Source organism: Pithys albifrons, chromosome 3 (genome assembly GCF_047495875.1).
Source record: "Pithys albifrons albifrons isolate INPA30051 chromosome 3, PitAlb_v1, whole genome shotgun sequence".
In the NCBI taxonomy this organism is placed as follows: domain Eukaryota; kingdom Metazoa; phylum Chordata; class Aves; order Passeriformes; family Thamnophilidae; genus Pithys; species Pithys albifrons.
In genome coordinates, this window is record NC_092460.1 from 77,333,375 (window position 1) to 77,356,970 (window position 23,596).

At 35.8% G+C, this 23,596-nt stretch overlaps 1 protein-coding gene across 3 annotated transcripts in view; it reads right to left on the reverse strand.

Moving 5' to 3' along the window:
* CTTNBP2 (cortactin binding protein 2) overlaps positions 1-23,596 on the reverse strand; it is a 132,027-nt gene that overhangs the window by 18,022 nt on the left and 90,409 nt on the right. For all 3 annotated transcript variants that reach the window (XR_011697505.1, XM_071552462.1, XM_071552461.1), the window contains 10 exons: positions 19,059-19,262; positions 12,848-12,947; positions 12,261-12,411; positions 10,945-11,199; positions 7,836-7,953; positions 5,218-5,493; positions 3,749-3,844; positions 3,260-3,339; positions 2,145-2,231; positions 1,958-2,057 (listed from right to left, as the gene is read on the reverse strand). Coding sequence is in view for 2 of the 3 variants with exons in the window: in XM_071552462.1 (XP_071408563.1) it covers positions 1,958-2,057; positions 2,145-2,231; positions 3,260-3,339; positions 3,749-3,844; positions 5,218-5,493; positions 7,836-7,953; positions 10,945-11,199; positions 12,261-12,411; positions 12,848-12,947; positions 19,059-19,262 (1,467 nt within the window). In the remaining variant the exon portion in view is untranslated. The remainder of the gene's footprint in view (positions 1-1,957; positions 2,058-2,144; positions 2,232-3,259; positions 3,340-3,748; positions 3,845-5,217; positions 5,494-7,835; positions 7,954-10,944; positions 11,200-12,260; positions 12,412-12,847; positions 12,948-19,058; positions 19,263-23,596) is intronic.

A 23,596-nucleotide genomic window follows, 5' to 3' on the forward strand; every position in this document is an offset into this window, starting at 1 on the left:
TGTATCGGTTTCAGTTATACCAGTTGCATTGGTACAACTGAAATTGGTACAATTTCAAATGCCAAAGATCAGCCTCTTTCAATACACAAAGTGAAATGTGAAAATCTCAGTTTCTGAAACACAAAGTTACTCCAAGCAGTGCTGACATTTATTTCAATTACTTTCAATGTGAATGACTATACTGAATAAGAAGTAAAATTAGGATCCTAGAACTGTAGAAGAGGCTGTTAAAAACAAAAAAAAAAAACAACAAAAAAAAGCCCAACTTCTGAGATGAAAATGAGGTCTTATTACCAAGTTTAGATCCAAACTATATGGCCAATTTTGGTGAACAACCCCCCCCCCCCCCAAAACCTAAATATTAATAAAGCAGAAACAGGAAAAAAAATAGAAGAAAGCTACCAAGATGTGAAAGCAGCAACATGTTTGAGGACTGCCTTCAAACAGCAGAACTGTATTTGACCCAAAATAAATTTGAACAGCAAAAAAGAAAATGAAGCTTCATATCACCCTTCAGGTTTTTATGTCCTTACTGTATGCTTAATATTATAAATTATATATTATCCCTACATAATATTACTTAAGATATATTTTATATTGTATTACATATAATATATATGATATGTTATAGTATTAGTGGATGGTTAATACTATGGCAAAATAAAAGAAATCAGGGTTAAAATGCATGACGACTATGGGCAGAAAGCAGCACAACCTGCCTATGAGAAAGTCCTCCACATAAAATGTTACCTTTTCCTTCACTTTTAGCACTATTCTATTCCTTTTTCTAGGGGCGGTCCCGTGGTGTTAATGGAGAGCACTCTGGACCCCAAATCCCAAGGTCCTGAGTTCAAGTCTCACTAGGACTGTCCACTGGGCAGTTAAATGTCTCCCTGCCATCTGATCCTGTCAGATCTCGATGCTGAGCAGGGTCAGCCCCGGTTAGTACTGAGTGCTGTGACAGTCCTGAGGACTTCACTGTCACTGTCCAAGCTCGCTTGGCCGTGGCAGATGGACCTTAAGACTTAAACAGTGGGACCAGTTCTGCGCACGCTGTGCCTCACCTAAAAAATCCACTGCACAGGCTGGAAGGGCACACCCACACGGGGAGAGCCCTTCCCAAATCTTCGTTTGCAAAGTCTGGCCATACATTCCTTTTTCTTACATCCTCCTTACTACTTCTGACTGACCCATGTGCCCACATTCTTCTGCTTCGATATGTCATTTCCCCATTTTCACTGTCATTTATGTTTGGTTACTGTGTCCTTTCTCATTCTTACCAGTTTCACTGCCAGTTTACACAGGTACAGCCTGCTCACTGCTCTGAGTATATTTCACTGTGGAGCACCCAAGTGTCAGGACTTTAATCTATATGCAGTTGTTTACAACCACTGAAATAAAACAGTTAATCCTAACAGAAATTCAACTTTATCTTGTAGTAGTGGGTTAGAACACACCACACACACACACATTAATATTTACCTGCTAGGGTGACAAAATTTGGCTCAGATCCACAGATAAGTATCTAGTAAATAAGCAACTACATTTATCCCCAGAAAGGTAATAATTATAGCTTCCCTTCTCATATATTTTTTTAAACATTAGAACAGCTTCAATAAGACAACAATAGATCTTTATTTCTGATTTAGGAGACCTGATCCAGAGCAGTGAACTTTTAAAGGCTCACAAACAAAGGGAAAAAAGAACGAGAGAGAAATAAATATTAATTCTACTTAAATGGCATGAACTTCTGACAGAGCTCCCTATTTGAAGCTCTGTCATACTTAGTTCTACTTCTGTTTAGACTCATACGATTTTTCCCCAAGGACCTGAAAACCTATGGGTTCCATTGAAACACACCATCCACTATGCAAAATGTCTTAATGCATTTCTTTACTTTGCACCATTAAAATTTTTCCTACAAATTACCAAATCAGTCCTGCTGAAATAACCTTACCAGTACTGATGAACAGTTCTGCAAGCTGCTCCTTGGAGAAACCAGCATCCACTTGAACTTGAACAATCTCACATGTGAAACCTGCAGCCACTTGCTTTTGCTGTGTTGAAAATTTAGAGATTTGGTGAAATAGTGAAAACTCTGGGAAACTTATGAATCAGTTTACTTGATATGTTTGTGTAAATACCTTCATGCAGGCCGCTATCTGATATGCTATATAATCTTGCAAACTTCCTTCTGGACCATGGAAAATGACATTACGGTATTGTTCAACCTACAGGCAGACAATAAAATATGCTTGAAAGCTCAGACTTGGTTTTGGGTATTTTTTACCCAGACAACACAATGAGCACCTAAGAGACAAAATTCTATGCTTTGCACTACTGGAGTAGGCATTTCTTACTAATTTAATTTGCATGCAATATCTTGGTAATGATAAATTTATATCCTAATTTATAAAAATACATAACCAGGTATTTTGTTACAACAAGCTTTAAAACTAGAAAGATTCATGTAGGAAAAATGAATTTAGTAACAACAAATATTTTCTTGATTTGGAATTAAAATATATACAGCAGAATGATGACAAAATCATCAGTTTAAGTCACTGCTAACTTAAGAACTTTCACTGAGAACTTTATTTCCAGTAGAAATTGGATCATGTTATCAATATTGTAGAATAAAAAGTATTTTATTTATCTTAACTGTAAAATTGCTTTATCTCTAAAAAGTCAGTAATGGAATACACTCATATCATTGTGCAATACTGCTGAATGCAAGGACACAGCAAAAATTATGCAGATTCTAAACTAATTCTGAGTTGATGCAATGTTAAAACAAATGATCTATGAAAGTTAACTCATCCAACTATCAAAATATTTTGAGGTATTAAACAACCTGTAAGTATAACAGGAGACTGATATAAGCTAGTAACAAAACTCATGTTTCAACTAATTGCTTACATGAATGTTACTCTAATTTACTTTTCCCTCAAAAAGTGTAATGAAGTAACTCTGGAAAACAATAAGATATTATAGAGTTTTTAATATATTTTTTAAGCAGTTCTGTTAATCAGGTAGCAGCTATTTAAAGAAGAAAGTTAATGCTCTCTGAGACTAAAATTAAAGGGTAAGATTTAAGGGGAACTTTATTTTAAAATAACAGCTTTCATCCCATTTAATTGTTTTAAAAGTCTTGACATTCTTTCATGGAGTAAAAGAACAATTTTTTTTTTTAGCTAACACTTACAGAAGTATTTCTATAAACAATTAGCATGCTGAGAGAAGTTAGCTTAGTACTGACCAGGCGGAGGTAATTCTGAAGTGTCTGAAGATGGATCATGGATGCATAAGTCACACTGTTTAGACAACCTTCCTGAGGTCCTTAAAACGACATACACAAATAACCTTTCTAAATCTTTCATGTTTACATATGCAAATGGCAGATTCATATGATTTTCATGCAGTATTCTATAGTAGTCTCCTAAAATTAGAGGCTATGTAAATTAAAATGCTGAATAAATATCTGGTGCTATAGATTCATAGGTATCCATGACATAAGCAATATGAATACTACTAAATAACTGAAAAGATAATAAGACTTTTATGTGCCAGCCCATTTTCTAAATGTTGTAGATACTTTCAAATCTAGTTAAACAATTAAGTAGATATGATATTTCTGAGAATCAAGCAGCACTGAAGAACAAAACCAGCAGCAAATGATTCTCAAATGATGTACTTCACATGGAGTATCTTAGCATTCAAAATTGAAAAATGATGATTTGAAAATTACCAAACAAAAACACTGTGATATGTTCAGCTCTATTGTTCTTCAAAAAGTCCCATGGTGGCTGGGAAAAAATCTGACCTCTTGACCATGAAATGTTTCCTGTTAAAAAGAAAAAATAAGAGAGAGATATTCCCTGTATCTATATAAAGTGTCCTATGCTCAAGCATATTCACTTGCTTACAAAGATTGTGTGTATACACTGACAAATTTGACAAACAAACCAGTCTTATGTATGAAATATACTAAATCACACCATCACTTGATACACATTTGAGGATAATAATGTTTTCTGCTAACTGAGACACAAGTTTAACAGCTAGCCTGTCTTTACATCTTCACATGTAAAATAGAGTAAAATAGGATATTTGCCCAGTCTAACGTGAATAGGGTTTTTTTTGGCTGATGGGCAGGTGGAGGGAGAAAAGAGATGTAAGATAAAGTATAAGAATTTTCAGAAACCTATATGACTGTTACTACAAACACCACATTTTGACTGATTTCTCGTAACTTTAAAGGTTTCTCTTTTTTTACCTTGATAAGTAAAGTTAAATAAAACTAGTTCTGTTTACCTATGCCAATGATACACAGTGTGTATTTACTGTATATTCTGGATGTAAAAATGCATTGTTGGCATTGCTTCAAATTGCTTTTATAGAAACGTAGAATATCTTGAATTGGAAGGGACTCACAAGGATCATCAAAGTCTAACTCCTGGCCCTGCATAGGACAACCCCAAGAATCACACCATGTGCCTGAAAGCATTGCCCAAACACTTACTGAACTCTGGCAGCCTGGGTGCTGTGACCACTTCTCTGTGGAGCCTGTTCCAGTGGCTGGGCACTCTGAGGGATAACTGTTTCTAGTATCCGTCCTAAACCTCCCCTGACACAACTTCAGGCCATTCCCTCAGGTCCTGTCTCTGCTCACCACAGAGAAGAGATCAGTGCCTGCCCCTCTGTCTCAGGAGGAAGTTGTAACTGCAATGAGGTCTCCCCTCAGTCTCCTCTTCTCCAGGAGGAACACACCAAGTGCCCTCAGCTGCCCCTCTTATGGCTTCCCCTCAAGGCCCTTCCCCATCTTCATTGCCCTCCTTTGTACAATAACAGCCTAATATCTTTTATTTTAACTTTGTAGCACCCAAAACTGTACACAGTACTCAAGGTGAGAGTTTTGTTTCACCTGTGGTATCAATCTCTCCTCTGGAGTACTAAATTGAATAAAGCACTAATTAACAAAGGGCTTCATGGTCCCCAAGATTATATTGAAGTGCTTAATGAATTGTGCCATACACATAGCTAAAAAGAATGAATGCTTTCATGCCAACACTATTCAAAGGTTCACAGCTAGTACTGGTCTAAGTCTAAGCTTTAAAAGATCCAGAAATCTAAAGATACTTTTATCTTACTTACAAGATTACTCAAATTCAAGAAAAGCCACAAGTTTCCCTTTTATTATTACACTAATATTGATACCTAGTTTAACAGATAGTATACTGCTTGCACTGAGGCCAATACTGGATTCTGCAGCACTGCTAAGTGACAGGTCTTCCAGGCTCTTCCATCCATCAGAGGCGATTGCTTGGAAATGGTTTGTCACTGCCTGACTCACTGCTTTTGAAAAATCATCCCATGACATCTGCTTGCGGATATTTATAGCACATATCGTGTTTTCTGTATCAAATTCCTCTGTACCACAATGGGCTACTTCAATGCCACTGACTGAAATCCTTACAGGTACATTAAGAGCATCTGTTGAAAAACAAACACCAACAATGAGAAAACCTATAAAACTCAATTTAAAATAATATTATTATAGACCAATATCTAATATTACAATGGAAAGCTACAAAATAACTCCTGCTACAGAGAAGAAAATGGCAAAGAGCAGCACAGATCACGATCACAAAATGAGAGCAGAAATGAAAATTAAAAACAAAAATCAGGATTATTATGCTTAAATAATAGGAAGCAAGACAAAACTTAATCTTATATTTCCTCTTTACAGACTAATTGTATATAAATTGAGACACAAGGTAGGCCGTGTGTTCATGTTTTAGTTTACTGTGGTTGTGCATACTTTTATTATCAATTCAAAAAAGAATTTTCTGGCACTAGTGCCCAAGTGGAAAACACAGCTGAGCCAAACATCTTTAAATAAAAAGCTAAGAGCTAGGATTGAAAAGTCACTTGAAAATGTATATTTGATTTGCTGCAGAACAAATTGATAAAATATTAAAAAAGGAAAATAGGAAATTTACATTCACATTCTAGAAACAACAAAGTTATTTTAAATCTTGCTCTTTGGAATACAATTCAACAGAAGCAGCAGTCTCTGGGAATCATTTAGATAAGTAAATTGAAAAGGAAACTATCTTCTAATTTTCATGCGAAAACAATACTCTTCAGAAATTATCCCTGGAATTAAAAATAAGTACACCATAAGAAAAAAAGGTATCAGCTTATTATGAAATCTTGTCACATGGTCTTGGTTTTGCTTTTGTGTTCAGAAGCCAGATCTTCAGCTGACAGAAACCAGTGAAACTTTTCTGATGTCAGGAAAGCTCTGATTTAAAAGCTCTAGCCTACCATAGGAAAAAGATTACTTAAAGGCACCCTTCAGATGTGGAATTCTGAGAAATGCATCAAAGGCTTGCCCTTCTGATGGCTGGACCTCAGGGAAATGAGCACAGACTGTAAGGAGTAGAGAGAGTTCTCCACAAGTAAACAGGCCCCCAGGAGAGAGGTACAGTATATGCCTAAACTTCAGTGCATGTGACCTCTACAACACAACTGGCAATCCTGGCCCCAAGTCTTTCAGATCTGTCTGAGCATATCCTTCTGTCCCACATGCATATAATTCCTTACAGTGGAAACCCTACTGGACTGTGAGGAAGGTAGAGGATGGTACATACACACCTTACCAAAAATGCAGTCTTGGCTTCTTAAGGTGTATAGAAGAAGAGATGGGGAATCAAAGGTTTTTGACCTGATAAAAGCAGCTGGATCCATGACAAGCATGACCAGAGAAACACAGTGCTAAGACTGATGAAAATAATAGAAGCATTAATTTCACAGGCTACAGATTCAACCATAAGAAATTGGCTTCGGTTTGATAAAGAAGATCACTATGGAGGAGTTTCTACTAGAAAATGAGCTGTTCCCCTCAGAACCTGCAGTAAAATGGTAAGAACCAAATTCATAGTCGCTGAAGAGGAAAATCAGAAGCAGCAGAGAGAAAGCTTCCCTAATTTGTTGATAATCAAGAAATTTGACTACCCATATCACTATATCTCATAAAACAAACACCAAAAAGTGAATAAATATAAAGCATACAAATCTATAAAGACAATATGTTTCACTATACAGAGAAATACAGATATATATTTCTCTGCATGCACAGATATAAATATATAGAGATATACACAGAACTACTGAGTGGATGAATTAAGTTCTATCTCAAGAAATATACAGGTCAGCCTGCTCTACTGAATGTTGAGAAAACTTAAAAGATAAGGAAAAGATAACAGGTTTCAACAGAAGAACAATCTTCTGACATAAGTTGCTGATGTTGGAAAAAAGAAATTGTTCAGTATTGTCTCTAAGACATTTTTGAAGAATCAAACAAACATTCCCCTCAACAATAAACAAGTGACAAATAAAATTGTGCTCTAAAAAGAGATTCAGATATGACTAGATGATTCTTGTAGCCTGAAGAAATTTGACAGCTATCTACCACTAGGTGATTTACTTCTGCAAGAATTTGAAGAAAAAATAGAAAGAAGATAATAGCTTTGGAAAAAGCAATTAATATTAAATTCAGAAATGTTAAGAGAATATGGATGTTTGGACATGTATAATATGTACCATCTTTTCAAGTGGTTTAAAAACAAAGGCATGAGTCATTTGATAACTTCAAACAAAAGTTTATCATATGCTATTGCAAAATTTGAAGAACCGAAACTTGCGAGATTAAGGAAACTTAATACTGTGGTACCAAAAAAGTTACAACTACCCTTTCCATATTTCTCATTTTTGTCACACACGTTCTTTACTAAAAACATTTTTATATAGTGCTGATAGCATTTACTTACTTAAGTTTTCTAGGAGATGTTTGCAATCATCAGTAGCAACATCATGCAATGTTCGATTACATTTATCTTTTCTCTCAGCCTCTAGTCCACCATGGCTACAAAGGATTTCTAGACAGTTCTGCAAAGGTAGGAACTGTATTATTCACTTGTCCATTTGCTGCATTAAAGAGTTCTACCAATTTCCTAACTAAAATTCTTACACATGCATTTCCAAAGATAATCAGCTAAGGAGTTTTTATAGATGAGATTCAAATGCTGTTTCTCAGGAAGTTGAAAACCAGGAGAAAAAAAATGTTATATCAGACTTGAAAGTCTCAAGTCATGTTTGTGAAAGAGCAGAACATACACAGCCAGGCTCCTACAGTCTCCAAGATGATCAAGTGCTGATCAGTTGAATTAAGAAAGTCTTAATATCTGGCCACTAGTTAAGGTATTCATAAGGAAACAGAAGCCCATCTACACAACCTGGTTTGAACATCTTGGCCTCAATATTGAAATAATTAAAGAAGTAATTCTAAAGATTCATCAGACTAATTAATTAATCTATTTAGAAAGCAATGCATTTCATGAAGTAGGAGTTTCCATCATGCCTGACATCTGAGTGAGACAGAGAAAAAGAATCATTTTAAAATCACCTTGCAAGCCTCTTCTTTGGCAGGCAAACTTGAATTTTTGCAAGCATAGTAACAATGCAGTGACATAAAAACGCATTTTTATTATGTCTGGGCATAAACATCTTGTGGATGCCAACATGATGCCCTCTTAAAAAAAAAAAAGTCATGTGTCCATCAAAAGGAAAAATCATTAAAATTTATTAGAAAGAAGCTATTAGCATATAAATTTGGATTTGTACAATCATAATGTAACATGAAAAAAATCTTAATTATATAGATCTTCCCAATCTAGTGTGGGGTAAAAAAAGCTCTCATAAAACTACATTCAAAAGTTGACTGACCAGCAACCAGAAGAAGGATTAAATCCTTGTTTCTAAAGATCATCATTCAGCAAAAATATAAGTGGCCTTCACAAAAGGTTTGCCATCTGCAGAGATGCCTTTAAAGGACCTAAACCCTTATTTAAAAGGCAACAAAAAACAAACAACAACATAAATTATACTACTTAATACTGTATTATAACTTCTGGGGTTAAGCACAGCAGGAAAACAAAACCTTGAAAACACAGAGAAGCAGGTATTAAGTATTGGGATGCAGAACAGTGGCTTGTTGCAGGTTTGGGTAAGGTTACCTATTTTGTAGCTGTTCCATTAGAAACTTTTGTCAGTATATCTGACCTCCTGAGACCTTTCATAAACACAGCAGTGATCCAAGGTATATTTGTATGTGAGGTGACATTTTATCAGGCTGTAGCTTCAGCATTTGTGATTGCTTTTAAAAATTAATTAGCTCACTAAGTTTGCCAGAAGAAAAACAAGCAGAAAAAGTGTGTATTTTCTTGTCAGGTTAGTTCGTTAGCGCTGACTCTCAAGTGGCAGCAATGAATAGTAAGGACAGCAGAAGGCAAAGGACTGAACTGTGAGGCTGAACGTGGGAAGTAAAGCAGGAAGATGTGGGACAGAACAAAGAAACAAGCCTATTTCCTCAGTAAAATGAGGATTTTTGTTGGATCTGCTGCCTATGAAAGAACAGCTAAGACACCCTAGCAGAATGTATCTGTAAAGAATAGCATTGAAACAAAAGGATGCAAGTGCCAGCACTGCTTATATGCAGCTATCATGTGTCAGAATGAATGACATGCAGTGCAGATAATGTATTAGAGAAAGCAGTCAAATTGTTAACTGGACTTGAAAATGGCTATAGGCTTTTTTAGCTTTTTAATATCCCAAACATATCCCAAGTCAATAAATGCATTTCATCAAATACAATTTTATAAAACTCCCTGCAACATCAAAACTAGCAATCTGACTGCCAGCTATATATTGCCTTCATCACCTAAGAGACTACCCTCCAAAAGTTGACTTGGAGTTATTTATGAAAGATACAGATGAAGACTTTCAGTGCCAGAACCTTCAGAGAAATCACCTAGCCAAAGCAACTCTCAAACAGTGAACAAAACCTAGCTTCCAAGTTCCTGAGGATTATATTATTGCAGAAAGAGTCAACAAATTGCACCTTTTAAAAGTATTTGCAGACTATAAACTCCATCGAAATTCAGATGAGTGGAAAAACAGACATTGGAAATGGAACACTGACTCTTTGTAATGTAAAATACTGAGTAAGCAGTGGCTGGCCCCTAAAAAATCACAACGTAATAAACTAAATCTTAAATCTGTGTCTACTTTGAACCTATCATAGTAAATTTATCAGGAATAAAGTGAAGATAATGACAGATATTGAACCAGGCATGTAATCACAAGCTGAGTTTTGAAGTCTTGGACTGTATTTTCTTAAAATTCACTCTCTTCTGTGAAGATCTGACTGACAGCTGTCATATAAAAAGAAGTCCCTTAAACAGTCAGCATTAGAAGTGTATAACTTTTGATGTCAAAACCTTCAAGTAATATTCAGTTTCCAGAAATCTTCCTGTTTTTTATCAGTAAGACCCGTCACATCATTTTCCATGTCAACAGTTAACCCCCCCAAAACCATATTTGTTTCCTGCTAAAAAAAGATGCCCAAAATAATAAATTAAACAATGTATTACTGCACATGTCTGATTCTCAAATTGCTTTTCCTCAGACAGGAGAAGTTGTTCATAGCTAAATCATCCCTATCTGTAACTGGAAACTATGTCCATCTAATGTATATGACATATTGTACATGCATAAGTACATGACACCCATTGAATTGGCATACAGGGTGGGATTCACCTCACTTTAACTTCAAAAACCTGAATCTCAAGTAATGAAGTTTTCTTTTTGTATTGTTACCCCAAAAGAAATAGACATTTAAATGACAATTCACTCCATTTGACACCTAGGTTCTGGAGTAAATTGTCCACTGGAAGTATAGCTCTGTTTCTGTTAAATCAAGTATGCCAATAAACTAGACAAAAACGTATATTTGATGTCTAAGTTTTAATTCTTCAAAGATAAAAGAATTTATCTTGCCTAAATTCTATAAGGTTACTGTAATTGATCACACAGACTGACCTTAAAGCCTTTTGATGCTGCTATGTGGGCAGCAGTCCAACCCTCTTTGTCAGCGTGGTTGATGAGATCTGCAGAAACAACAGGCTTCACTCTGCTGCTGTAGCCATCTTCTCTCTTCTCCAAATCGAAGTAGTCTAAATTAGACTCTGCAACTGTGAAAGAGTTCCCACTGTTTGGCTCTTCATAGTACATAAGTAGCTTGAGACTTTCAACATTACCAGAATCCACTGCTGCGTGAATTGGTGACCAGCCATCCTAAAAAGAACCAAAATCAAACAGCACACTCCCACCAAATATATAGACAAATGTTTGCAGACTTATACCAGCAATGAACCTGAATGGAAGCTTCTGTTTAGAAACTAAGAAAATAAGCAAGAGTGACATAATAATCCTCTGGGAAAACAAAGTTGCTTGTATGTGTTTGGGGAAGAAAATGTAACAGCAAGAAATTTTCACAGCTTTCCTCAAGAAGAGCCCAACAAATAAAGTCTTCAAAATTTTTAGAAGAGTCTAAGTGATACAGTAAACTTTTCCTTATTGTGTATCAAACTGACATGACTAACTGTCAACACTGTTTCATGTTGCATTAATCAGTCAGTTTCATGGTTTTGACATTACAACCTTCTCTCATTGCAAGTCCAATATATTAAATTTCCAGATGCAAAATAAATGAGTGACAAAAAAATTAGTGTCATAATTACAGGAGGGGCAGAACGTTCTGTAGCTCCTATTCTTTGTGCTGTATTTTGGGACAGGTTACCATTCCCATTTATTGTCATGTTTACACTAGAACCTTAAGAAAAACTTTCTGAAAAAGGCAATAAATAGGCATTAATTCTAAGACAGTCCTCCTCCCCTTTCTCCTTTAGATGCAAATTTTTTTGCCATATTCTCCCATTTGTGATATATGAGATTTTACAATACTGGTAAAAAAGTTTTGAGGTGGTGTTCTCAAGGACAAAACCAAAGCACCCTGACATAAAAACTGGAAGCAAAATCCCTATCTGCGCTTCTCCACCTTAAAAATAAGTCAGACCAGAACAGCTCTGTTTTACAAATGCAGTTCTGGAGAAAAGTCTGCAGTGAACTGCAGGTGGAATGTGAAATATGTGAAACGATATGAAAGTCACATAATTTATAAGATTTAAGATGATATACAATTTTAATAAAGCCAGAAAGTATAATGAAAAGAACAAAATACTAATTTTAAATGGCATGGTTTATTCGAGCTTTAAAGAAAACTTTAAATAAATATTTTGATGTAAACATTCGATACTATACAAGGCACTTTAACCTTAATAACTATTTTAACTTACACTGGTTTTTACTGTTCGATCTGCTCCACCTTCCAACAGTAGCTTAATACAATCGTTATTTCCATTTTTACAGGCCAGGTACAAAGGTGTCTGTCCCCTTTCAGCAGCATGGTTAATATCAGCCTGATACATAATTAATAATTCTGCACATCTACAGGAAACAATAAAGCAGTAAAATTGTCTTATATTTGACATCCAAAGCCTCTTTATAACATACAGCATTAAAATATTTTAAATAAAGTACTGATTTTACAGATACAGATCTACCTGTGGTCACCCCATACGCACATGTATAATGTATGATTTTATACGTAGGTATAAAGACAGGTTACTTTAAATCTGTAAATCTTAAACCACTGCAACTGTGTTGAAAAATTGTGAATGTAAAACACTGAATTTCACAAGGATGATAAACACTTGATCATAGTTGCTTAAGAAAAAAAAAAGGCATTTAAGTAGATACTTTTAATAAATTATAGTCAAATCCATTTATACTTAAGAATGAAACAGTAATGTAAAGAAAAAAGTATAGAGAATATAAAATTGAGTAACAGCTGGCAGTCAAAATCTTAAAAGACTTCACTTACTTGACATGTCCCTGGGCAACTGCTGAACACAAGGGTGTAAAGCCATTTTTATCAGCAGCATCAACTTGTGCTTCTGCAGTCAGCAGCAATTTCACACAATCTATAAATAGAGCAGAACCATAGACTGAGTCAACAAAATCAAGCAGTTAAAACTATAAAAGACTCAAGGGACAACATCAGCCAGTCTTTTGGACTATACATACACACCTTAGGGGACAGTAAGAAGTTTGCAAGAGAGGTGAGAATTGAATGCCTGGGGGCACCACCATCCTCTTGCAGAAAGGGTTTAGATTGGGTTCTGCTGAATTCAAATACATGCCCACTGCTAGCAACTCTCACAGCGTTAGCTAATTAACATCCAAGAGGGGAATCTGAACAATCCAGGAGCCCCTAAAGGTATCACTGCCCACGGACAGTCAAGTGATAAATCCCAAACACCACAGCCAAAGGGGAGATGTTCACAAGCCACACATAAATCAAGCAACACACCGGCAAGTTTTGTTTTAGGACACTTTGACTTGGGAGTGCAATGACAAATCAAATAAGCTGACAAACCTCCCCAAACCATTCCCATTCACATAATTCCAAAATGACATGCTACAAATAGTACCAGCCTGTTTCCACCATCCCTACAGCTAAATTAAGATAATTAATTACATAGTAATTAAACTGCTTTTCATCCACAAATTGGAATATCATTTGATGCAATTAAGTTTGAAGAAAATAGTTAATCTGCTTCTCATTCTTGAAATTGGTCCTAGACCAAAATAAAGCAAGTCTTTTTTAATTGAAACTATTACTTGGAAAATAAGCTCAGCTACAACACCAGTTATAAATTCCTGACCTGTTTTCTGAGCAAGCCTAATTCATGCCGTTCCAGCACTCAGTAAGATCCTGAAGCCAAGCTTTGCTAGTGAAGTTTAGCTCTAGATATCAGAAACATATATTAACAATTATTTAGAAATCTGACTAATCTAAATCATTCTTTAATGTACTTACTCCTGTTATAATTTTTTCAAATATTAATATAGATGTTTTAGAGTTGCTTGAATAAATAATTTAACATTAAGAAATAAGATTTTACAACACTAATATATTGTAAATTAAAATTATTTAATTTTGAAATAAGTAATCTGATCTGAAATTACTTTTTTGTTGTTGTTGTAAGGTTGGTTGTCACAAAAAGCTACCAGGACTTCACCTGTAATTTTTTTTTTAAGTCACAAAGAAGCTCTCTGTTAACTAACTTACCTAGTCCTTCCAAATGCAAGATAATACCAACTTAAAATAAAATTATATTTTCATTTGCTTTTTAACATAAAAAAACAATTTCCAGGCGTATATTAAATGATTAACTTGAAAATACAGATTTCTGCTTGACATCCTAAAATACTTCTGAAGGTTATGAAGGATGTAAAAATTTTCACCTAGCAGTTTCAAGTGTTTGGCTCAAATACGCCTCTGTTTCTTCATAAAGCATGTTAGCCATGCAAAAGCCATGAAGAACACATAGAACAGGACGACCTTTCTAGAAAGATATGGTTAATTCACTTACTGATCACCAGATCAATCAGGTGGTAGCTTATCGCTGAGAACACTGTTTCCCATGAAGTTCACTGAAAAGAGCTGTTTATTCTAAGGGGGAAGTGTGGCCATGAGGAAATACAGCTACTTTCGTAAGGCACACCATGTGAGCAAGTAATGTCTACGAGACCTGTTCTGGTGGCATGTCAGGTAAAAGAGCAATTATCTCCAAGAAGCCTGGGTCCTCTGGATGGACATTTTATTGGGATTTGGAGAAAGGTAATTTGGGTGACTCCAGGCTCATTAACTCCAGTTCACTCCTGTCTGCCACATAAGTAGTCAGCAGTGGGGAGCACTGGGTGGAACGGCAGGCACAAGACAGACACCGATGTTTTTGCTAAGTTAAAGGTTTTGGCCAAAACAAAAGCAAAACATGGAAGCGAATTAGCACAAACACCTGGAGACTTTACTGCTCTCCACCACAGCTGGGTAGTTAGTTCTTCCAGAGTGCTGGCAAACACCATGCAGATACATCCGGTGGCTTGACAAAGCTGACTCCGGGTAGCTGTATGTCTTTGCACCTCACTCCTTTCTACTTCCCACATCATTCCAGTTTTTATCCTATCAATCAGGGTGCCACAGCCTCCAAATACTCAGGATAGAAGAGAATCAATTACACCATAAATGCATACGATTAGCATATTAGCTGAGTCCAAAGGATAGTACTATTACTCTCTTCACATTTCTCAGTTTCAGGAACTCTATTATTTCATTCTGTCCTTCTCAACCACCTCACATGGCAGAGAATGGTCAGGATTTGCAACACAATACAGCTATGCAGATCCATTAGCTACAAAAACTGTACATGTTATTAAGTGCATAACAGCCAGAAATGGCTTCTGTTTTACTAATGGATCAAACCAAGCCAGCCTGACAAAATAACCTGTTCAGCTATCCCAATGTAGTGGTTACATCATAAGATTAAACAAAAAGAAAGTGTATATTTTTAAGGTGAAATTCTCTCTCAGATCTACAGAATTAAGGAGAGCGTGTGTCAGAAACAAAGCATCTGCTATTAACTTCATGCGCTGGAAAATCCCTCTGCTGCAGCTCTCAAAAGGCAACTGTTTACAAGCAAGAAAGCTACATATTTTGCAATAAGGGTAAATTAGGACAGAATATTTCACTGCTCTCTTTTCTTATGTAACTCAATTTTCTCAACAGAATGGGCTGAGAACATGTAAGAGCCACTGCCACGATGCTGCTCACAATGTGCTCTACCATTTTCTAGTTATCTACACATCTCAAATACTGTATTTCTTCACTGAAAATGTGTGGAAATCATTCACTTTCTAATCTTCCCAGACTCCCTGCAACACGGTATTTGTTTCTGAAGGAAGGTACTCACTATGAATCTCTTACCAAGTCTAGAGTTACTCTTTTCTTCTGGCCACATCTTTTCCAAGAGAAATAGGAAAATCTGGTTAGTTGACTTAGAAGGGTCCTGGAAAACTCCAAATCCACTTAGTCACTAACTGCACTTTGAAAATATTCTCAGTAAATTAAATCATGGTGTCATCATCCAGCAGGGTAAGCTCATGTGTTAAGTCTTATGTTTAGACTCAACGACCTTAAGGGTTTCTTCCAACCTAAGTGTGATGATTTGTACAACAAAGTATTTTTTTCACATCCTGTCAACTATAAATAGAAGAGTGACACTAAGATATCTGTAATATATGTTTTATCTTAAAAGGTAAAAGATACTAAACAATTACAGGATGCATATGCATGTGTTTGGTTTTACTACTGTTTTCACATTTATGTCAAGTGCCTCTCTTATTTGAAATTTTGACAATAAAACAAGAAATCAAATTGTCTTTGCTGTAAAGTAATTTTAACTGAAATCCAGGGTATTTTCTTTGAAACATTTTTGGAATACATGATGAGTAAAGAAGAATTGGGTCAACTTTGGTCTCCCACAAACAAAACACCAGCAATGATAAATTGATGTAAGCCTAGAAGAAACCTCTGACACCCATTCACTGAGGGAAGAAAAATAAATCCAGACAAACATGATAAACTTGGACTCTTGATACTGCAGATAAAATACTGAAAAAAAAAAAGTGCAAAAGAAAAAAAATTGAAAAGGTACTTTCCCACTATTTTGAAGGTCTTGGAATCAGGAAAGAATCTGTCAGGTGAAAAGGCCCAGATGCTTCTACAAGAGAAAGCATAGCACCTAGCAAGCAAAGACAAAATATACCATTCTGAGGAAAGGGAAAATTCCTCCTTCCCTATGCCTGGTAGCGAAATTAATCCTGGACATGTCAAAAAGTCCACACTATCTGCTTAGCTACAGATGTTTTTTCCTAACTTTGCTTTTATTTTTAAAATATTTGAGAAAATTTATGAAACAGTCTCTCTAAATATTATCTGGAACACTGGATTAAGGTTTTTTAATTGTGTTACTAACAAATATTCTGTTAAATAAAACCACAAAGTACTCTTGAAAGCAGAGGCTCTAACACCACTACGTTCCACCTTCTACTCTGAAATAAAATCTTGCTGAATTTCATCTTTAGTGTCCTTAGTGATATTACTTGCAATATAAGAATCTAGGAAGTTAACTTTCAAAGGAAGCTGCTGTTCAAAAGCCTTATGTTAAAAGCAAAATTAAAATTATTGCTTGGAGTTAGTATCCCTGAAATTCATATCTGTTACTAGCATACTTGCTCCATTTCATAAATGTATTCATAAAATATTAATAATAGAATCATAGAATGAACTGCGTTGGAAGAGACCTCCAAGATCATAAAGTCCAACCCTTGATCCAACACCATTTTGATTACTAGATCATGGCACTCAGTGCCACATCCAGTCTCATCTTAAAAACCTCCAGGGACGAGAATCCACCACCTCTCTGGGCAGCCCATTGCAATGCCTGATTAATCTCTCTGGAAAGAATTTCTTTTTAATATCCAACCTAAACCTCTCCTGGCAGAGCTTAAGCCCATGCCCTCTTGTTCTACTGTCGGTTGCCTGACAAAAGAGACCAACCCCCACTTGGCTACAACATCCCTTCAGGTAGTTGTACAGAGTGATAAGGTCACCCCTGAGCCTTCTCTTCTCCAGACTAAACAACCCCAGCTCCCTCAGCCTCTCCCCATAGGGCTTGTGCTCCAGTCCCTTCACCAACCTCGTTGCTCTTCTCTGGACCTGCTCTAGCACCTCAATAAGCTTCCTGAATTGAGGGGCCCAGAATTGAACACAATACTCGAGGTGTGGCTTCACCAGCACTGAGTACAGGGGAAAGATCATTTCCCTGGTCCTGCTGGCCACACTATTTTTGATACAGGCCAGCACATCATTGGCCTTCTTGGCCACCTGGGCACACTGTTGGCTCATGTTGAGCTTCCTGTCAATTAGTATCCCCACATCCCGTTCTGCCTGGCTGCTCTCCAGCCACTCTGTGCCCAGCCTGTAGCGCTGCACAGGTTGGTGTGGCCAAAGTGCAGGACCCGGCACTTGGCCTTGTTCAACTTCATCCCATTGGAATCAGCCCATCTCTCCAGCCTATCCAGATCCCTGCTTGCATAGCCCTCCTGCCTTCCAGCAGGTCGACACTCCCTCCCAACTTGGTGTCATCAGCAAACTTGGTAATGATGGACTTAATCCCCTCATCTAAATCATCAATAAAGATGTTGAACAAAACTGGGCCCAACACTGACCCCTGGGGGACACCACTGGTGACCAGCCACCAGCTGGACACAGCCCCATTCACCAGCATTCTCTGGGCCCTGCCATCCAGCCAGCTCTTAACCCAGCAGAGAGTGTCCCTGTCCAAGCCATGGGCTACCAGCTTTTCCAGGAGCGTGTTATGGGAGACAGTGTCAAAAGCCTTGCTGAAGTCCAGACAGGCACATCCACAGCCTTCCCCTCATCCACCAGGTGGGTCATCTGATTGTAAAAGGAGATCAGGTTGGTCAGAAAGGACTTGCCCCTCCTAAACCCATGCTGGCTGGGTCTAATCCCTTGTCCACCCTGTAGGTGCTGTGTGATTGCACTCAGGATGATCTGCTCCATAAATGATGACTGACTGTTGAAAGGTTCAGAGGAAGCCTCAAAGGCAGAGGGTTAGGAGGAAACAAAAAGAAACCTGTTAATTTTCTCAGGAGAGCCTAGAGAACAAATGAAGGCTATTTCATTTAATTAAAAAATAAAGACAGTTCATTTTATTTCCCAAGTAACACTATTCTGACACTATCTTCCATCATTCTCACTGCTGCTGCAGGAGATCAAAAACCTGGCGATGATCTATTCTTTCCTGCTTACTCCCTGTAGAGGAAAGTTCTTTCTTTCAAGTTTCCATTGCTAGAAAAGATCTTTAGTTCGCCATAGAACATGGGGTGATGATATTTAGTGGCTTTTTATAGGAAGGGAGTGGAGAATTAGAATGGATTTTCCTGCAGAATGTTACCACAAGCTATTTTCTGTTTCAAATGTTCTCTGTGATAGAAAATCCTGCCATCAGAAGCATTGCTTATATATATGCTATATCATGACTTTAGTTATATAACCTATATATTTCAGTTTCAATTTCACATTTTTAAGAAACATGCATTTGACTTGACTACTAAAGCTGTCACTGTTTTCCATTGATGTCGTAATAAACCTTAGTATAATTTACCTGTATGTCCATTCGTAGCAGCAGAATACAAGGCAGAATAGCCATCTTCACAAGAGTAATTAATATCCAGTCCTTCTTCATTAAGCAGCATTGATAATAAAGTGACATTTCCCTGGGCAGCAGCTTGGTGAAGAAGGGTGGGCCTGCCACCCAGGGGGACAGGACCACCACTTGTTAACAAAGGGGTTAGGGAGGAAGACCAGCCTGTGAGTTAAAGCAATAGAAATTAGATGGAAGACACATAAATAAAGCCCTGCATTTTTTGTGCTCTTTTAAAAGTTAAAAAGTATATTCAAAATGACAGCATTTGTTAGTTTAGCACAAGTTTTGTGATGATGCTTTGTCTATACACTAGGAGGTATTCTGAAGAATAAAAACTGTATTCAGGGATGACAGTTGTTAATAAAAATGAACAGGATTTCATTACGAAAGGTCAATGTGAAACCCATTATCAACTGCAGTAGCAGATGAATGTCTCAAAAAAAATTATATTCTTAAAATTCAGAAACTAACAAAAGTTTTAGACAGGTTTTAATTTATTTGTGATAGGCTGGGAAGATTTATTTTAAGTATCTATAGAAAGGTTTTCAAAACAGAGTACTAATTTTCATGTGAAATTTTATCCTACTTACAGTCTGAGTGCAAACTTTAGTATTTATATGTTTAGCATTTACATAATTCACTTGTAGTTATTAACATAAATTGCATAGAGAGCCTTTAATGACTTTAAGTGCCTTTCAATAAGTTTGAAAAAAACCTGTAGAAATAATTTACACAAATAATATAAAAATAACTGTATGAATTATTGAACTCTACACTAAGGTTATGTTCCTTTTACTCAGCAATACTTAAACAATATATTATAAAATGCTCCAGTGTGAATGAATAAGAGGTTATATAAAATTTATGAGTGAAAGCTTTCAAGTCACCCCATTACCAAAGAATATTCAATCCAAGGCTCTGAAAGCTTGGGAGTTGTGGTTAAATGTTCTGTTGATTACTTATCAGCTTTAGTAGGGACTTTGTTAAGAATATGAAGTTTGCTGCATAAGGCATGGAATATTTTGTGCATTCTTCCTTGATCAAGGACTGCAAGAGAAAATGGAGAAAGATGATTTTTTTTGTCTTTTCACTATTACCTTTAGAAAATCCACATTATATTTATCTCTTGAATAAATAACTTTGTCCTCTGTGGCCACAAATAGGCTAGTAAATGAAGCTGAAATCTGACATTACAAAGCAAGTTTTTGCAACTTTTAATGAGGTTTGCAACGTCCAAGACTGAAGAGGAGCTGCAGGGCATTACCTTCAGCTCCATTTAAACTGATCCAGTGCTATCCAACCTCTAACACGTTGAACTAGAAAAAGTATGTGACAGCAGCTCTACTATGCCATGACGATATGCTACACATTTTGGAAAACAAAAAATAAATAGAAATCGCCAATGGAATTTCATAGAAACAATAAACTGAGAACCTGGTAAGATCTGGACAAACTCTGATTAACATCAAGACTTACATAAGACTAGAGCAGTGCCAATGGAGAACACAGTTTGTTTCCAGTTCAGAAATCCAAAACAATAAATGCTTGGAATATTCCCATATTTGTGTCTAAAGTAAGGTAAATTTGTCAATTCAAATTAAGTTTACTCATTGATTATCTAATGGGAAAACATTTTCATATTTTCACAATGTTAGCTTATTATTCAACTTAATTTTTCATATTCACTATAAGAAGTCATCACTAGAGCTATGAAGTTACCTCATAAATCAAACTTTAAATCAATGATACATTGTAGCATTACCTCCATACATCTTCATATAGCTTCAATTCTGAAGCTACCTTCTGGTTATTAATACTCTTACTAATATTTGCTTCTCCGGTGTTTTTAATTTTGAGGTTTGAAGTTTTTAAAAAACCCCAATAAGCAATATACAAAGTAAACTGCATCCTTTAAGTGGCAAGAAAATAGTTTATCCCCACTCCCAATATTTGAGAACAATTAACTCTTACAAAATTCCCAAAGGTCCAAAGAATAACTTTTGTTATTTCTTTCCATTATAAAGGTGTTTTTATTTTTCCCATCTTTTGTTATTCTTTGAAACTAACTGTGCTGCAGCTGTGTGTGTGTGTGTATATATATATATATATGGTTTTTAAAATATGTGTAGTTTTTACTGTCTTGATGTGGCAGTTAACTGATAGTGGATATTGCTAAGGTGGTATTCCAGTTACTAACATTCATTGATGAAGATATACTGAAATTTTGGTAATATGAATATTATTTCTGGGTTCTCTTCATTCTTGAAAATAGTGCAAGTTTTTTGATGTGGTTTGTTTATTGTTTGTTTTTAAAGCATCCTTAAAAGAAATATGAAAATAAACGAATTTTTTTATGCCACATGTGGTGTCTTAAGTTTCATTTCACCTCTTTGAAATGAAAAAGAATGAAAAATATCTTGTTGCATTTCGGTGATGAAATTCATTATACCAGGTTATAATTAAATGAAAACCTTCTACTGAAAAAGATAAAAAAGGTAATAACATAAATAAAAGGTAATAACTGTAGCTTCTATTATCAGTGTAAAGCAGTAAAATAAAGTTCAATTAATCCAATAAAACACACCAACATCAGAAGATACCAATAAATAAGGCACATTATTTCAGATGCAAAGTTAGGAAACGAGAAGCATCTGTGAAAGCTTGTAGGTCATGCAGTGATGAAGAGCAGAGGGACAGTCAAAAACAGCTTCTGGCATCAGCTTCAGAATGTGAGATGGTTAATTTCAGAGCCTAGATCAGTCCTTCACACACCCCCTGCCCCCACTTTTATCTTCAAAACCAATTGTACAGAGAGAATAAATCAATCATTATAGAAATGAGCAAAATAAAAAAATACACTTCATAGAAGAGTGACATAGAAAGCACAAAACCAAGAAAGAAGTGAAAGCAGAAATCCAAGGGGTATGAAAATCCAAATGCCTACATTTGTTTCCATTTTGAAGTCTTACAGCCATTGAACTGCAGAAATCCAAACAGAGCAGAAGCATTTTGGCACCGTTCAAAGGCTGCTGAAGTTAATGAAAACACTGTAGCAGATTTTGAATCAGGCCATAAATAATTTCTCTACGCGCAGTCTGCTCAACATTAATGACAAAAGCTGGAGTCTTCTCCTACCAGGGGTGAAAAGAGCAACATGTACAATGCCCCATCTGTAAAAGAAGGTACTATCACATTAATTTAGAAGAACACAGAACTGACAGGATCAGTGCTCTGATTTTAAGTTTGCTCTTAATAGTCGCTCTTTCTAGAACCAAGACAATTTCTTACTGAAAATCAAGCTCTTGATATGATTTAACTGGGAAACTCTTTTAAAATTAGTAATTGAACTACTTTAGCGATTATGTTATTAATTCTTTTGATTCCACGGTAAGAAGAAAGATGCATGAATTTACTGGCAAAAAAAAAAAAAAGGATTTTTTCAATGTCTTTTAATATGTTAAATTTGTTTTGCAGTGTTGTTAAAAATAATAAAAAACCTCTGACTGAAGCCCACTACTTATAATACAATAAAATATGAATAAGATTTCACCATGCTCTGCTTCAACTGAAAGTAAAATCAAAATTCTGAACATTTTCTGAAAAAAAGTAAATAAAACATATTAAACAATCAACCAGATCATTAATAAAACCAGCTGAATCTGTGCCTAGAGGGCATGAAAATGCAGATATGGGAATGACATTTCAGCAATAGTTGTTTGTTAGATGTTTACCTCAAGAAAAGTCATACTTAAGAAACTGAAAGAAGTGAGTAAGTGACATGGATTCAGGCATTACTGACCATGTCATCTTAACAGTGTTTTTAAATTTGGTTTATCTTTTCTAAGATAAAATCTATTTCGATATATATTTATAAAGTCTAAATTTTTTGTCAGCACAAAATTTTGAAGGAAATGTCTTTCCATCTGTTGCTCAATGTTTATTTAGTTCTGCAGTTTGTCACAACATTTGGCCAAAATAGATTAAGTCTCATTAAAAATATAAATAAAATGGGACTGAAGAATAAGTGCAACAAAATATAAGCATTAATTTGGGTAAAAGATAAGAAGCTCCTGAATATTACAGATAAATTTATGAAGGTTCTTTGAGCTTGTATGTAGTCAGTAACATCTCTATATCAATAAAATAAAACAGCAAACAACTAAGTAGAGTTCAAGCAATCTTCCTTTGCAGATTTCGGATCATGTGGTATGTTTTTCATCTGCAATTGCAAAAATACACAAAAAGCAGTGCTACTTACAAACTACAACAACTGTCAAATGTTCAGAGCAAGGACTGCAAGGGAATTAAATGGACTCACATATTTCCATCCCTCCCAAAAACAAGTGAATGGATTTTAAGAAAGAAAGGCAATCTTAACACAAACCAATACAATTTAAAAAAATTTTTTTTTGACAAAAAAACTATCTTTGAGAATTGTCTCTGAGAACTGTCACAAAATTCATAAGAAACACAAACTGACTATTTGGGGGAGGAGT